At 33.8% G+C, this 16,896-nt stretch overlaps 2 protein-coding genes across 5 annotated transcripts in view; both read left to right on the forward strand.

The window, feature by feature from the left end:
* The first annotated feature begins 582 nt into the window (after positions 1–582).
* LOC114479689 (high affinity immunoglobulin epsilon receptor subunit gamma-like) lies at positions 583–3,622 on the forward strand. The gene is made up of 5 exons (XM_028473507.1): positions 583–804; positions 898–980; positions 2,662–2,688; positions 2,963–2,992; positions 3,118–3,622. The coding sequence occupies exons 1-5, from the start codon at positions 777–779 to the stop codon at positions 3,196–3,198; spliced, it is 249 nt and encodes an 82-aa protein (XP_028329308.1). The 5' UTR covers positions 583–776; the 3' UTR covers positions 3,199–3,622.
* Positions 3,623–5,238: 1,616 nt separating this feature from the next.
* LOC114479554 (nectin-4-like) overlaps positions 5,239–16,896 on the forward strand; it is a 33,057-nt gene continuing 21,399 nt past the window's right edge. For all 4 annotated transcript variants that reach the window (XM_028473292.1, XM_028473293.1, XM_028473295.1 and 1 more), the window contains exon 1: positions 5,239–5,602. In XM_028473292.1, the coding sequence (XP_028329093.1) occupies positions 5,560–5,602 (43 nt within the window). In that variant the 5' untranslated portion in view covers positions 5,239–5,559. The remainder of the gene's footprint in view (positions 5,603–16,896) is intronic.

Consider the following 16,896-nt stretch of genomic DNA (forward strand, 5'->3'; position numbering starts at 1 on the left):
AATGTAGGGAGTAGTATCGTACGCAAATATTTATGTGTGTGTTTATGTATATATTAGAGCTGGGCAATATGACCAAAATTCCTATGTCTATTTTTCAAAATGGTGATATACGATATACAAATCTCAAAAAATATATTGTTTTAGTTGATAATGTAATTTTCTATATCGCCAAAATAGAAAACTCGATATATTGCCCAAGCCTAGTATACAATATGTATAATTAAAGCCTTTTTGAGAAGCTTGACATTTTTGGTAACTTTTTTTCTTTCTTTCATATAAATATATAAAAAAACGTTTTTGAGTTTTGGGCTCAGCATTTTGTTACATTACTGACCAGTTGTAATATTTTTGATTTTATTATATTCTTTTAATTACATTTCGTGCTCAGCACTTTCATTACATTATTGATCAGTTATTACATTTCAGGTTTTATTGCCTTTTTTTTTTGTGTAACAATTCAGGCCGTCGTTATATATCAATCTCTAACATGTTTATTCTAATGTGTGATTGTAAAAAACTAACATTTCCTGTTACTTGAAGTGACTTTTTTAACTTAACCAAATATCCACTGTAAATCCACTATATGTTCTATCTGTTCACATTTTAAACTGGCAGAGTGTTAATCACAGGTCTATCTGTCAGGTGTGTGTGTGTGTGTGTGTGTGTGTGTGGTTTCACTGCCTGGAATCGGACAGAGAGCCCCTGACTTCCTCTCATTTGCTCACAGAGCTCCACATTTCACCAACAGTGATGAATCTCCTCTGACTCTCATCATTATGATCGATGATTCGTGCTTCAGTGAAAGTGAGTTAGCAGATTTGAATCAAACTGTCAGGATATCTACTGTATATGGTTCAAAGTGTTGTTTTCTGCAATGTGTGTGTGTTTGTGTGTCAGTGGCCATGAGTATGTGTTACATCCTAGACGGGATTATGCTGCTGTACGGCATCATTCTCACCGTGTCATACTGCCTAGTGAGGGTAAGACGAGCTGGTACAACACACATATCACTAGCTAATAAACATCACAACACATTTTGTATTTCTTTTTTGATTTTTAATCAATATTGTATTCAATATTTTCATTGTTTTTTAATATTGATTTTTGTGTACTTTGTATTTATATAATTTTTCCTCATGTCAAAGAATAATCGTGTTTATTTTTTAGCCTTAATTTTAAATTGTATATGTTTTTTTATATGTATATTTATATATATATATATTTTAGAAAAAAAATTAATTTACAGTCGAGGAACATTTCTTGATAGAGGTCTAAAAAGGTTAATATACTGGGCAATATTTTTTTATTATTATTACATTATTGTTTGGAGTTTATTTGGTATTTTGACTATATTTATTAATGTTTTCACATCTGATCTGATACTTTACAGTTTGATTGGTAACAGAACACGGCCATTAATTAGAAAATTAGACAATGATTTTGATATTAACTCACCCCGTCATGAGATATACTTTTAAAATGTATTCATAGGAACTATGGAATTGACATTTTGGAGTGGAAAAGTATAAGCAATGTGATTTAAAAAAAAATTAAATCAAACTGAATAATAACTAAAGAAAATGCGTAAGGATGCATGTGCTGAATTTTACAGCTGAATCCTCTATAAAATAATGCAGAAGATGTGATGGAAAATGTAGAAACATTGTGTTGAAGAACGCAGATATAGGCTACAACATGTTGGAAAAGTACTGAAAGTAGAAATATGCTGAAAAAGGTGGGGGAACAAAGCTAAAGAAAGCAGAAATAAGATGAAGATGGGTTGGAGTAAGTGGAAAAAATCAAAGTAAAGTTGTAAAAAGTTGAAAAAACGCAGAAGAAAGTTAAACAAAATGTTGGAAAAGCATTGAAAGTAAAAGAAATAAGCTGAAAAATGTGGAGAAAAAAAGCTGAAGAAAGCAGAAATAAGCACAAGAATATTGAGATGGGTTGAAGTATTTGGAAAAAGTCCAAATAAAGTTGTAAAACGTTGTAAAAAAGCAGAAGAATGTTGAAAAATGTTAAGTTGCAATGGCTGAAACGTTAAAATGTTTGATAAAGTTTAAGAAGTTGGAAATTATTTTAGTAAGCTGAAAGAGTTGTTAAAAGATCATACATGTGTACAATAACAATAAAGGCATTCATTCATTTATTCATAAGTTTTGGAAGAAAATCAAAAAGTACAAACATATTAAAGCCAAAGAATGGATTTGCCTCTTGTATCCTCACTAATAAAGTCAGATCTGAAACTAATATTGGAGAATAAATACAATACGTTAATAAACAATAAAAGTAATTATACTAATAAAAAGTAATGCCAAAAAATTTGAATAAAATGTGTATAAAGTAAAGTAAATGATTAAACCTACAGGACACAGATGCATATGGCCCCCACTATAACACATTTTATCATCACATATTATATGATTAGTCAGTGATCCCTTTGTTTCTGTTTAATTAATAAACTTCACTTGACACTTATTAATCTTTGACAATTCTAAATAAAATCTGTTTTCCAGACGTTTGGGTTATTATCATCAAAACCAATAAGGAGGAGAATTTCAATCATTATTCATTTATTTCTACACTTTGCTTCAGTTAAGTTTGACTTTGATTGTTAAAGGTTCATTGTGAACTAAACTTGACTGATTTTTATTCCAACAGACACGTTCAAAAAGAAAAGCCCTTGAGGTAAAATCACAAGTTAAGAGCTTGTGTCCTGTGAAATTCATTTGAATTGTTTACCTGCTGTGGTTTGTGTTCTCTCAGCTTCTTCTATTTCCTGTTCGCCAACCGAGCCCCTATTATAAAACTGCGTACACACACTCACACTTTCCACCACTTTGTTTTTAAGACACACACGGCTTCCTTTGTTTAGTTTTTGCTCACTTTTTAATCATTTTAGATCAAGTTTTAATATAAACTATAAAGCTATATTGTGTATCTCTTTGTTTTGGCCCCACAGAGGCAGTCTGCAGGGGAAGGCATCTATGCAGTGAGACTACTTCTCCTTTTTTTATTTCTTTTAAAAGCTCACATTCACATTTAGCCAAAAATAATAGTTCAACACAATTATCATGACTACGTTTTTTTTTTTGTGTGTGTTTTTGTGCATCGCAGGGCTTGACGTCTAAAACTGACGACACTTACGAGACCATCGAAAAGAAAAAGAAAAAGAACAAGAAGTCTTCTACTCGATGAACACATTTGTCCGGAGATGCTTTTTATGGTTTTTGGACATTTTAATTGTTTGGCCTACAAAATACACAAAAGGACCAATAAAACACACAAAATTACTTGGAAAAACACACACCATGATTAGAAAATTGCTTGAAAATGTTAAAAATGACAAGAATACACAAGAAATACTCAATTCCAGAAAAAATACACAAAAGGACGACAAAATACACTAATTCACATCAAAAACACCCAAAATGACAACAAAAATACACAAAATGACTCACAACAGCACACAAAATCAATTTGTTCTTTGCTGTATTGAATGAAATAATGATTTATTTTGGTTTAAAAACAAAAGTAAAATAATTTTTATACATATTAATAATTTATTAATGCTCATATTGGTTGTTTTACTAAATGCTGACATGACTATTGATAATGCATTCTGCCCATCTCTGCTCTAGACCTTAAGTTTAAAAGGGATGTACATTAAAATGTGAGAAAAGTATTTAACTGATTATTAATAAAGAAAAAATGTGTGATTCTTTCGCTCTTTGTGAATTGAACCAAATTTACCCAGAGTTGGTTTGGTTTTTTCTATAAGGGTTTTCTTCTCTGTGAACAGTATCAAGGTGTCAAGGCTTTCCTTTTTTTAGGTTAGCCACAGCAACGGCTTGTGCGCGCAGCATGATTTTGCTGTTTCATTTACAAGGAAACCTTTAATAATGAATAAAAACACTATTTACAGTTCATTCCAAAATGTTTGTGACTGAAAACTTTGGCAGATGGGGCTGATATTCTGTTCTCTCTAAATAGTAGTTTGCTTTATTATCTATGAGAGGTAAACTAGAGTGCAATAACTGCACTCAAATGGAAAAATGCTTAGAAGTTTCTATAATAACGCATAAAATTGTAACTTATAATGCATTTGACACCCCTGCCTTACCCTTTTTAAATCACATTTATTATGATTATTATTATGATTATTATTATTATTATTATTATTATTATTATTATTATTATTATTATTATCCATCAGGGACCTATCTAAAAAGAAGTACATTTTAAAACAAAGCAAATCGTTGTAGTTTCACATTTTTGGTCGTTTTAGCTCCTTGCAATGCAACTCTGTGGAAAAACAAACAAAAACTAAAGATTTAATGTGCCAAAACACATCATTTTATTTAGGAAAGCATCATATTTTTAAGAAAACCGCAGACCAATGTCATTGTGAAGCCAAAAACTTTTTTCCTCCTTTTGTGCATTTTGTTGTCCTACGACTCCAATGTATTTTTGTTGTTCTTTTGTGTATTTTTCGATAATTTTGGATTTCTTCCTGTCATGTATGTTGTTCTTGGATTTGTGTTGTCCTATTGTGTATTTTTTCTCCTTTTGTGTCTTTTGTTGTCCTTTAAAAAAAAATTAAAATAAAAAAATGTTCTTTTGTGTATTTCTGTTGTCCCGTTGTGTTTTTTTTGTTTTTGTTTTTTTTTTTGTATTTTTGTGTCCTTTTCAATATTTTTGTTGTTCTTTTGTGTATTTCTCTGTACATTTTTTTTTTTATATAGTTTTTGGTGTGTGTACTTTTGTTGTTCTTTCATGTATTTTTGTTGTACCATTGTGCATTTTTTTCTCCTTTTGTGTATTTGTTGTTCCATTAAGTATTTGTGTTATTCTTTTGTGTATTTGTAGAATTTTTGTTTATAATTTAATATGCGAAACCCATTGTGCTCCTCTTAATTTTCTCCCCTATTAATTTACTGGTAAATGTATTTATGGCATATATTCTAATATGTTTGCTCTCTTTTATTTCCTTCTTTGAGAATGAAATTCCTGTGTGTTCCTGTGCACTAATATTATAAGTTTGTGCACAAATTTGTTCAATAAAATAAAGTGTATATATATATATATAGACATTATTTTGAATTTGGGACTTTTTAAAATATTTTTTTTTTGTGATTGAGTTAAAAAAAAAAAAAATGCGCGTTTTTTGCGCAACCTTTAATAATGTGGGCGCGGCATTGTTGTTAAGTGGGCGGGGCCTCGTCTAACAGGTGTGTGAGTTTGTGAACCAGCTTCAGACGGATTTTACCTTTACACCGACAGGCCTCTGTTTGAGCAGTGCTCGCCTTTACTATAACCTACACGCTTCTCTGAACTTTTTAGCGTTAAACTGAAACATAAAGCGGTGTATGAGGTGTTTTTATAACTCATGACGGGCTGTTTGGGGACCGAGGAGACATTATTTTTCCACCGTTAATGTGAGAAGAGAAGGAAACACCTGTTCCACCCTGATGTCCCCAGCTGAACTGAACACATTGAAAGCTCGGTGTGAGTCGACAAACAAACCAAGTTTCTACACTTGTGCTGAAAGTGAAGTCGATGGAGGGACAGACTTGGTGTTTGGCTTCACTTTTTCTCATTGGTGAGTTTTCATGACTTCACCTTCCCTCACGAACTTTGAGTTATTGTTTTTTTTTTTTTTTTTTTTTTTTTTTTTTTTTTTTTTTTTAAAAAAAAAACAAAACAAAACCTAAGGTTAAGTTTAAAATTTTAGAGATTTCTTGCTTTTATACTAGAGCTGGGTATCGCCAGGTACATCACAATACGCTATATCGCGATATGTCCCCCCACAATAACTATACTATCGTGATAATTTACATATCGCGGGAAATTTCATCCACGATACATCACGATATCTGTCACTGAAGAATATCAGAATTTATTTACTGCACTGAATTTTTTTCACAGGAATTACAAAACACTGTCAATCAATTTCATACGAATGACGCCAAGTTAAACAAAGTGTACAAAGTGGCTCTTCTTAACACACGCACACACACACACACACACACACACACACACACACACACACACACACACACACACACACACACACACACACACACACAGTGTACATTTGTATATATATCCACCCCCCACCTTTTGTGTCATTGTACAGTGTATGTACTGCATTGTCTTTGTGTATCATGTGTATATATATATATATAACGTATCGTACCGTACAATATATCGTATCAATATTTTGGCACACCCTTATTTTATACATAGATGTTAAAAAAAAATCTGTGTTTTTGTCACAATACTTTTAAACAAATTATGTTTATAGTTTACAGTGCGAAATAAAGCTTTAAAAAAGAATTTTGCAAAAAAAATGTAATGCAAATATTGCCGATGATTGTATTAATTCTCGCGTGGCAACCAAAATTGTGATCACCATTAAAATTTGATTAATTGTGCAGCGATATGATACGATTCACAATTTGTCGTGTTACAATATATCACGAGACTAAACAGTACGATATACATCGCAATATCAATAATTACAAATTTCACCTTTACAAGTACGAAATGGTATGAAGTGCAATTCATTTAAGTCTTTTAACGTGTGAGAACGAGTAAATGGTAACTAACTGTAATTCAATTACTAATATGAAAATAAGTGGTATTTTTATCAAATTGTCAAATTACATTTTTCAAAAAAGTTAAACTTTTGCTTCGACGACAGATTCTAATTCTGTTAAGTTCTTAAATTCTTATTCTTCTTTTTTTTAAAATAACCACATACATCTATATAAGTGCTCAGTATGTTTTATGAAAATGAAGTTCCATTAACTTCCAGCTAAAGTGCATGGAGGAGTGAGGTAGTTTAACAAGGTCTGATGTAATTCACTGACACCTAGTGGCCGGGTGTTTACGTGCTATGCATATGTTAGCCTGATTAAATGTTTTTTTTTTTCTGTTAAAAAACATGATTAAAAAAATTGATTTGGACATTTTTTTGCATCGATGCGAGAATTGCACGGTGAAATATGGCGATATGTCACCAAATCGATTTTTTTTTTCTTACACCCCTAGTTTCAACACAGAAAACTAGATATTTAACAGGATAGAAATCTGAATTCAGATTTTGTAAGGGAAAACTATTACAACTGGAGGTGGGAAAAAATTAACTACGATATTATGGAATTTTTAATTTATTTTTAATTTTTTGGTGTTATTAAAATGTACATTTCCTCCTAGAATCGATTTTTAATAATATTTTAATAGGTTTTTAACCATGTCTAAATAGGTTAACACAGTGGTTCTGAAACTTTTTATTTTGTGCTCAACTTTAACGAATGACAAACTTTCAGGGCCATCCCCATCGCAACAAAATTTCAAAATAATTTACTAAAAGAGATAAAAATTTTGACAATTTCTTGTTGTTGCAATAAAGATAAAATAAAATGTGTTATCACTTATTTTGTAACAGTAATAATAAAGTGATATGAGTGCAAATAATTAATTTTTTCTCTATTTTTCATCCTCAATGTTCAGCAAGGCCGTTCTCGCCACCAATCATGATGTCACGTCCCCCAGTTTGCGAATTACTGCTGTTAAAATAAATGTCAGAGCGACTGACTGACTAGTGAATCATGATGTGAATGTTGTTTTTGAATTATTTATGACTCATGTTGTTTCTGGAAGTTTATGATTCAACTTTTTTTTTTTTTTTTTAAAGGTTAATAAGGAAATTAAAATCACAATATCACAATCGAATCCCAAAACTACAACTAAATCAGAATCGCAATATAAATCAAATCTACACCCAAAAATCAGATGAGGCTAAATCTCAGCCCTAATTAAAACTATTAGTTTTCTAAATCACCCTGTGATGTCGTTTGTTTACTTCTGCTTGTGTTCTACTGTTGTACTGTTAAATTAAACAAAGTACCTGGATTCATGTCTTTATTTCAGTTACCGTCTGTATAAAATGTGCTCTACTAATACATTTGACCTGCATGACTGATTCAATTTCAAACATTTGTTTTGTGAAATGATGGTGTGGTTTGATTTCACAAATCTATCATATATCACAGTTCATCAGAGAACTGGCTGTAGAAATGATTTATGTTGGTTTTCCTTTGAACATTTAATCCAAGCCACTATCACAAATTAGTGTCCTGAATTTATACAGAAGGTAAAAAAAATCTAAATTAAAAAAATTGAACTTTAATCCCAAAAGTTTTCACGTTAATACGAAGAAAAACTCTGCTTGGAAGACATCTAAAAAAATTACTGTTATTGACTGCGCCAATGCATGAAAAGGTCTCCCATAAAATAAAAGTGTAGGATTTTTCCCAAATTTTGTAAATGCTCAGAACGTGCTCAGAAGTGGCTTGATCTCATGTGGGCCACAGATTTTATGCTGGAAAACGAGATACAGTATTCCAATATTATTGTGCCCTAGTTTGCACTTCATCGTATACAGACCCTTTCCAAAAAATTAGAATATCATGGAAAAGTTGTTTAATTTCCATAATTCTATTCAAAAAGTTAAACTTTCATAGATTATAGAGGGCCCACAATGTAAACGATTTCAAGTATTTATTTGTTTCTTTTTACATAATCTGGGCTTCCAGCTCATAAAACTCACAACAGGAATTCAAAAAATTAGAATACTGTGAAGAAATCACCATTTACTTTTCAGTTTTTGCAGAAAACAAAGAGGAGAAGAAGGACTGAACTGTTGGCCAGTGGTCCAAGGTCCTCTTTTCTGATGAAAGTAAAGTGTGCTTTTCATTCTGGAATCAAGGTCCAAGGGTTTGGAGGAATACGGGTGAGGAACAGAACAGAACATTGCACCCCAAATCATGACTGACTGTGGTTATTTCACACTGGACTTCAAGCAGCTTGGGTTCTGTTCCTCACCAGTCTTCCTGGAAGCCCAAATGATGTAAAAATAAACAAATAAATACTTTAAATTGTGGGCCCTGAATCTATAATCTATGAAAGTTTAATTTCCATAATTCTATTCAAAAAGTTAAACAACTTTTCCATGATATTCAAATTTTTTGGAAAGGGCCTGTACATAAAATACTAATTATGTAAAACAGACAATATCCAAGCAATAAGTGACAGATATCAGTCCTCATTGAGTTTGTAGCGTATAGTACGGAGTGTGACATTTCGAACACAGTTCATGTTTACAGTCTACTCCACTGCAGTTCTGTGTCTAAATAAGGATCATTAAAGGGGATTCAACTGAATTATTAAGTGATAAAGACAGACAGTGAAAGAATAGTGGCTAAAGCTATGAGCTCATGTGTGGAAGTCTAATAATTAGGTCCATAAACTGTGTCGTGTACGGATGCACTAAATTACTAGATTTTTTTCAATATACAGCTTAACAGATTTTCTATTGATTACACCTTTTAAAATATGACACTCTATAATTAAAACTTAGGGCAGAGCAGCAATTTTAGAATGTGTGGTACCCGCGCAGGTAATTAAATCAAACAATAATTTGCGGTGTCATCATGTCGAGGCGTCGGATTCCCTTGTGGTTAATCAATCAAGATGGTAGAGCAGAGATGGGTTACAATTATCACAGTGAGGGCCAAAAAATGTGATTGTCTGATCCAAGGGGCCACATTATCAAAATTGTCAGCATTTAGAATAACGACCAATCTGAGCTTTAGTACAAATTAAGACAAAGGGTTAGGTCTGTCATTCTGTGTATTTTTTTAAGTCATTTTGTGTGTTTTTGTTGTTATTTTCTATATTTATGTGTTACTTTTGCATATTTAGCACATTTTTTGTGTTTTTGGACTAAATTTGTGTATTTTTGTGGGGGTTTTTTGTTTTGTTTTTTTCCTATTTTTTTGTGTGTTTTTGTTGAAATTCTGTGTATTATTTTGTATATTTTTTGTTGTTATGTCTGGTGTGTGATTTGGTTTTTTGCAGTCGTTTGATGTATTTGTGTTGTCTTTTTCTGTACACTTTGTTTATTTTTTGTCATTTTGTATATTTTCCAGTAATTTTGTGTAGGTTTTTTGGGGTAATTATTTTTGGACTCATTTTGTGCATTTGCTTTTGGAGACCAGACAAAATTTGACAGAGGGTCACATGTCTGTGGTAGAGTACAACGCAAGTTGACGTTATGTCTAGTCATGCATCAAAATGTCCCAAAAGTGCAAGAAACACTTTTCTCACTGAAATAAGGCGTTTCTCAGAGATCCTCTGGACTTTATCACGACTGTACTTGGTCTGCGTTATAAAGATCATTACCTGGATGGGATTGAAATTAAACCAGCACGCACAAGAAATGATGCACACGGAGCGCTGATGAAAGAACATGTTTAATTTGACTCTCTTTCAGCAGCCCAGTCAGTTATAGGTCTGTACAATATTATTTAATGTATGACTGGGGTCAAGTTAAAGATTTTATTGTTATCCCCCGCCTCAAAATGTGTAAGGGGGATGTAGGTTTGCGCTCCGTCCATCCGTCCGTTCGTCCGAGTTAAAGGGGACAGTTTTTCTCAGAAACTGTTTGATACAATAACCAAATTTGGTGTGTGGCTTCAGGTTATCAATACCTTGATGGAGTTCGAAAATGAGAAGTGCACAATTATCTTTTCCGGAGTTATTGTCCTTGTTCCATTTTTCTTTACTCTGTTCAAGGTATCTTCAAAGAGGACAGCTTTTCTTAGAAATCGTTAAAGATAGGATAACCAAATTTGGTGTGTGGCTTCAGGGGATCAATACCTTGATGGAGTTCGAAAATGAGTAGTACGCAATTATTTTTTCCGGAGTTATTGCCCTTGTTCCTCTTTTTACTCTATTCTCGGTATCTTCAAAAGGGACAGCTTTTCTTTAAAACGTTTAAGAGAGATAGTAGTTTTATATTCTGATGTGATAATATTTTCTTATGTATACATCTAAGTTAGATTTAGGACATTTAGAAAAAGGTTATGAGAATCTGGTGGGGGATGTTGATGACTATCTTTTTGACCTGTTTATTTTATATTATATTGTGCATTGTTGTAATGTCATGCTAAATACATATTTTCATATTTTTAATTGATTTGTTCTTTGAAGCATTAATATTAATGTATACAATTGCAATGTTTGAATTTCAGTGAACTTGGTACGCATTCAGAGCCTTTAATGCAATGGGACTTTTGGTTCTTCAGTTTTCGGCCTTGGTTTTCTAATTTTTGGTTTTCGGTTTCGGCCAAAAATGTTCATTTCCGTGCATCCCTTTGTCATTTTATTCACCTTTTACATTACAAAAGACATTCAGCATAGTTGATGTGGTTTGTCCTTTGTAGGCAACCATACTTTAACTACGCTCAGTTGTACTTTCTCAGTGTTTTTGCTGCACCATGTCTGAGTGCATTGCTTGGATACAGCTTGTCGGATGTTTTAATGAATGAATAGCTAAATACTAATTTTCTAAAAGCATTAAAAGCATTGTCTCCTACACAAGTGCAGCTCATTCTTGGCTGTGACTTTGTTGTGCAGCACACTGTGGCTTTCCCCTACTATCTAACGATCTGCCTATGAACGCTTCAACTGTTTGAAATGCTGCTTGTTCTTTACAGGAGTGGAGCTATAGAATGTCGCTCCGTCACATTCTTATTCCTCACGAACCTGACTCAGATCTTATTGGCCAACGGTCCCTCTTCCTGTGTCTGTGACTAATCCTGGTGATGCTCTTCTTCTGCCTTTGTTTTCATCTTGAGTGGAGATCCAAATCACCGACAAACGGAAATGCCTCTTCAGTTCAATTAAGAGCCTATGTGCACGTTTACTGTATAAGAGTGGAAATGTTGTTTTCAACGTGAGTGAACAGGAAAAACTTGATGAGCAGCCTTGTGATGTTTAAGAGAAGTTGTGTGTATGTGTTTTACACTCTAGGCTCACTTTTACCTTCAGTCCTTTTGACCTTCCTTTTAATGGATTCTCCCTGTGTGTACTCTTAATTTAGGTCACGCACACACACTGTAGCTCTTTGTTGCCCAAATGTAAGCCTGTGATAAGAGGCCCGTTGTCCCTCATCTGTGCGCCGCTGTTTTGTCAGCGTGTCCTTGCACCTCTGAACGATCTGTGGGAGTTTGCATCCTGGATTGGCTTCTTTTTAATTATTACTTAGCTTTGTGAATCAGTAACCATGAGGGAAATGAGAGAAAAAAAAAGTTAACAACCCCCAAAATCAAAGGGCAAATGTTTGGCTTGTTCTGTTTGAGTTGTGGATGCGCCAGACTGGTTCTCATTTCTATTCCTGTCCCACAGTTGGGCGTTTTAAGCAGGTGTGATAAGTTTCAGTCATTAGTCAGCATTGACACTGAGATATTCAACAGCATTGATTGCCAAACCCAACTCTCATGTGAGTCAACACCACCTATTAGCATGTTGGCGAAGAACTGAACAATGCAACATTAGATGCTTTTTAGAAACATTTATTGGCTTGCCATAAAGAGTCATAAACATGATCGGTGTAGATGAAATTACTCATTATTATCCCCTACCGCAAGGTGTGGAAGGGGGATATAGGTTCGATGTCCGTCCCGAGTTAAAGGGGACAGATTTTCTCAGAAACTGTTTAAGATAGGATAACCAAATTGAGTGTGTAGTTTCAAGGTATCAATACAGTTCTAAAATGAGAAGCGCACAATGATTTTTTCCGGAGTTATTGCCATTCTCCCGTTTTTTTTTTGGCGGGGGATGTTGATGACTGTCTTCTTGTTTAAGGGTGTCTCAATCCGACATTATATTGGATATCGGCCCGATATCAGCAAAAAGTATCAGATTTAATCTGCCTGCATCTAAAGTATCTGATACATACCAGTGATTTGTTTTTATTAGACTTATTGAGGTTATTTTTCATGGTCTTCTAATACCTTTTTTTATTTTTTCTGATTAATTGTATAATATGCTTGTGTTTAAGTTTAACTAGTGGGTTTTTGGCGCATTATTTAACATTTTTTTTTAATTGGATTTATTGAGGTTGTTTTTCAGGGTCTTCTAATTTATTTGTATTCATTTTATTTAATTGTAGAATAATCTTTAGGATATTTATGAAACCATCGGTTAATAATAAATGGTTGTTTCTCATACCTACTGTTGATGACTATTTTTGGCTTCATTTGGTCATAAATTAAGACCGTAACTAGAGAGTGATACGTGCATTCATGTCAGTCTGTAAAACATCAGAAAAATCTCCAACAGCTCCACAGTTGTGCACGATCACGTTGTGATCGACACAGGGAGGGAAGCGTGGTTGACTCCATTCCATTCTTATGATTCTACTTACTGCAGCTTTAATCAAGCCTTTTCCAACATTCCACACTACATAATAGGTAATAAAAATATGTATGATTCATGCTGATAACGCGTCGATATACGTATCGGCTAATTCTCAAGGAGGCAACATCAGCTTTTTTTTTTTTTTTTTTTTTTTTTTTTTACAGCTAGGAGGTTATAAGTTTGATTCCCTGCTTTTAGACAGAGTTTTGAGCAAAGTCTTCCAGTGTGCTGAGGTTTTACCTTTCAATGGGTTTTATACTGGTTTCCTGCTACTGCGTAACATTTGGCAAAGACGAGGAAGTTCAATTGTGTCTCCAAGCATTTTGATACATGTTTTGTCTGATTTTCAATTGGTTGACATGACATGAAGTGCTTACGGCTCACCTGTGTCTGTACATGCAGTGCAGAAGTCGTATTAGGGTCATTTCGTTTGCTAAAGTCTAACATTTAAATTTGTTAGTGTTGTAATGGTAAAATGTTTTGTTGACATTCATTAGGGGGTGTGGCTGGGGAAACCTTGTTGTAAGATGATCTACTATTGTGGAAAATCAAACATTGAAACTCTTTTTACTAGTGTTGTCACAGCCTACAGGTGTTTGTGAACAGAAAAACAACTTAACTGTGGTTGTGCATCAACACTATTGTTCAGGTTTTAACAGCATAATGATTCTCAATGACCCATTCTTTCTTCATTATAGAAGTTTAACTGTTTTTTTTTCCACTGTGGCACGTCAACAGAGAGCAGGTTAGGTGGAAGCAGGGACTGACTGCCCATATGCGTGACTCTGTCAGTCAAAACAACCTGCAGGGCTTTTGTCTGGAGTCTCACCCCGTGGGATACGAGCTTTAACAGATATGCCATGGCACTACTTTACAGTTTTAGAGCTGCTTTATAATGCGTTTTGTTAGGGATATATATTCTAATAAGCACTTTTTAAAGATTTTAGGTCAGACTTCTAAAAACAGTGGAGAATCCCTTTAAAATTGATTTGGATATTTGCTCATATTTTGTTCTGTTTTTGTCAAGAAGGAAACAAAATGGTGTAACAAGAGGAAAATATGCCAGTTTCCCACAGTATAAAGCAGTGTGCGTGCACTGTAGCTGTTCCCACTCAACATTCTTGAAGCCAACAGATGGCGCTTAGGGGTGCTTCCATCTTGCAAATTTTACGTCATTTGGAGCCAGAGTCTGCGCAGTAGGGTCCGGTGGGAGGAGCCTTGATAACACGCCCCGCCTTTTTAGTGTACTGCCCTGATGACTTGCGTAGCCCAGCTATGCCACGAACATAAGTATCTTTCCAGCTGGAAATTCAACCAACAGCTTGTTCAGATCATAGAGATTAGTAAAAAAAAAACACAATATATTTCAACTTAAATATCTAGTTAATGACGTCTTGACTTTCCTTAATGACGTAACTTCTATTCACAGAAAGAGCTACACAAGATCAATGGCTGTCAAACATCTTCATATATGATGTAAAATCCTGTTTTTCAACCTCAAATAACTTCACAGAAAAATGAGCACTTGAACACAATGTAGGGTGATAATAACTAATGATCACAGCAGAGTTTAGGTTTGGAAAAAAATGATGTGACGAATATTTTAACTTTACAGTTTGACCAACATCCCATCCGTCATCACTAAGGAGGCGGGGTTTATGACCTATTATGCTGCCAGTCAGCAGGGGGAGCGCTAAAGATAAAAGCTTCACTCCACCGGGGAGCTTGTCCCTTCCATTCTTTTTACAGTCATGGTATAAAGCCATGTTTAGTGCCATGAGTTAGTGCTGGGTGGTATGACCAAAAATGATCATCACGTTACTTTCTTTTCAAAGCTACAGTATATTGGTTTCATGGTATACTGTATGATAGCATTTTCGACTGGAAAATTGTTTTTTTAATAGGTTGCCTACATTTTTTCAACTGATTTAGGACAATTATGCACTTCTAAATTAAAAAATGTCTTTTTTAAAAAAAAAATCAGGTCAGGATTTTGTGCTAATTTGATTAGAAAAAAATAAAATGAATAAATCTTATTACTTGCCTATGATTACGTTATTGGTCAATTTTGTTAATATTTCTCTTCCGGGGGTTCCGGTTGTGGCCACGAGCTGAACGGTCACGTTTATCCCTGCTCTTTGAAAAACTCCTGAGAAATCCTTTAATTTTAGATTATATTACGCCCACAGCAGAAATTCTGACAAACAAAACTGTGTCTACTCCAATTAAAATAATGCGTGGGTCTAGGCAGGGCTGCCCCCTGTCACCTCTCCTGTTCACTCTAGCATTGGAACCACTAGCCATAGCAGTACGTGCACATACACATATTTCTGGAATTGTAGTTGATCAAGTAGAACATAGACTCTCATTATACGCGGATGACATAATATTATTTCTCTCTCAAATAGATAAATCTATCCCCGCCTTGCTACAACTAATCGATGAGTTTGGTCATATCCCAGGTTATACTATAAATAGATCTAAATCCTCTATTCTCCTGCTGGACAAGAAAAAGAGAGATACACCTCCTGTAGTAACCTCACAGTTTCATTCAGTCCACCAGTTTACGTATTTAGGAATTAAACTACTCCCAAGTTTGGATCTAATAGTTCAAAATAATTATGAATCTGTAACTAAAGAAATAACTGATAACGTTAATAGATGGATGTCTCTACCCATGTCTCTGGTTGGTCGAATCAACATTTACAAAATGAATATACTCCCCAAATTGCTGTACATCCTTCAGAATATTCCCTTACCACCTCCAAATGTTTGGTTTAAGAAGATTAAAACATTAATACTAAGCTTCATATGGAAAAACCAAAGAGCTAGAATAAGGCTGTCTCTACTTCATTTATTTCATGGTGAGGGAGTTCTGAAATGTCCAAATATAATGTGGTATTACTGGGCAGCGCAACTTAGGTCCATCAGGTATTATTTCAGTACAACGGATGCTCCCCAGTGGACAGAAATGGAAAATAGGGTCTTAAGCCCTTCTTTACCTCTATATATTTTATCCGATTCAGAAGCTAACTTACTTAAAAAAACCACAAATCCAATTGTTAAGAATATGGTTAAAGTATGGTACAATACTAAAAAATTTATGTCACAGCTGAGCCCGATATGGGCAAACCAAGAATTTAAACCAGGCAGAGCAGATGCAGTGTTTAAACAATGGGCACTAAATATTTCTCTTCCAAAATAGGTTTTAAAGTTTTCTAACACAATTTATTCATAAAATCTTTTAAAAAGTTGTTTAGTGTACATCGAATAGTAGACATTGATAAAATTAAGTACATATAAATTGAATATTAGGTCCACATTGTTTACAATTCAGGACATGAACTTCCTAAACTTACAATAAGTCTTCATAATTTGTTTATTTACAGAAATAAGATAGAATTTTGCATCATATAAATAGAAAATACTCATACATGGAAAAAGAAATGTGGCGATAGATCAAAAAGTTGCCCTGATTGACCAACACAAATGTAATTTAAAAAATATATGATATGATATGAAAAAGTCGGATCATAAAGAGAAAAAAACACCTGTATGAATGTTTCAGTAGTTATAAAATACAGAACAGGTTGTCTATTCATTTTAGCCCTGAAATGTATTAAA

This window comes from Gouania willdenowi, chromosome 17 (genome assembly GCF_900634775.1).
Source record: "Gouania willdenowi chromosome 17, fGouWil2.1, whole genome shotgun sequence".
Classification (NCBI taxonomy): domain Eukaryota; kingdom Metazoa; phylum Chordata; class Actinopteri; order Blenniiformes; family Gobiesocidae; genus Gouania; species Gouania willdenowi.

Excerpts from the sequence above, each read along its gene's own strand:
- LOC114479689 (XM_028473507.1), top strand. The coding sequence starts at position 777 with ATGATCGATGATTCGTGCTTCAGTGAAA. Across the intron at positions 981-2,661 it reads TGTCATACTGCCTAGTGAGG|ACACGTTCAAAAAGAAAAGC; the intron begins GTAAGACGAGCT and ends TTATTCCAACAG. Across the intron at positions 2,993-3,117 it reads CAGGGGAAGGCATCTATGCA|GGCTTGACGTCTAAAACTGA; the intron begins GTGAGACTACTT and ends TGTGCATCGCAG.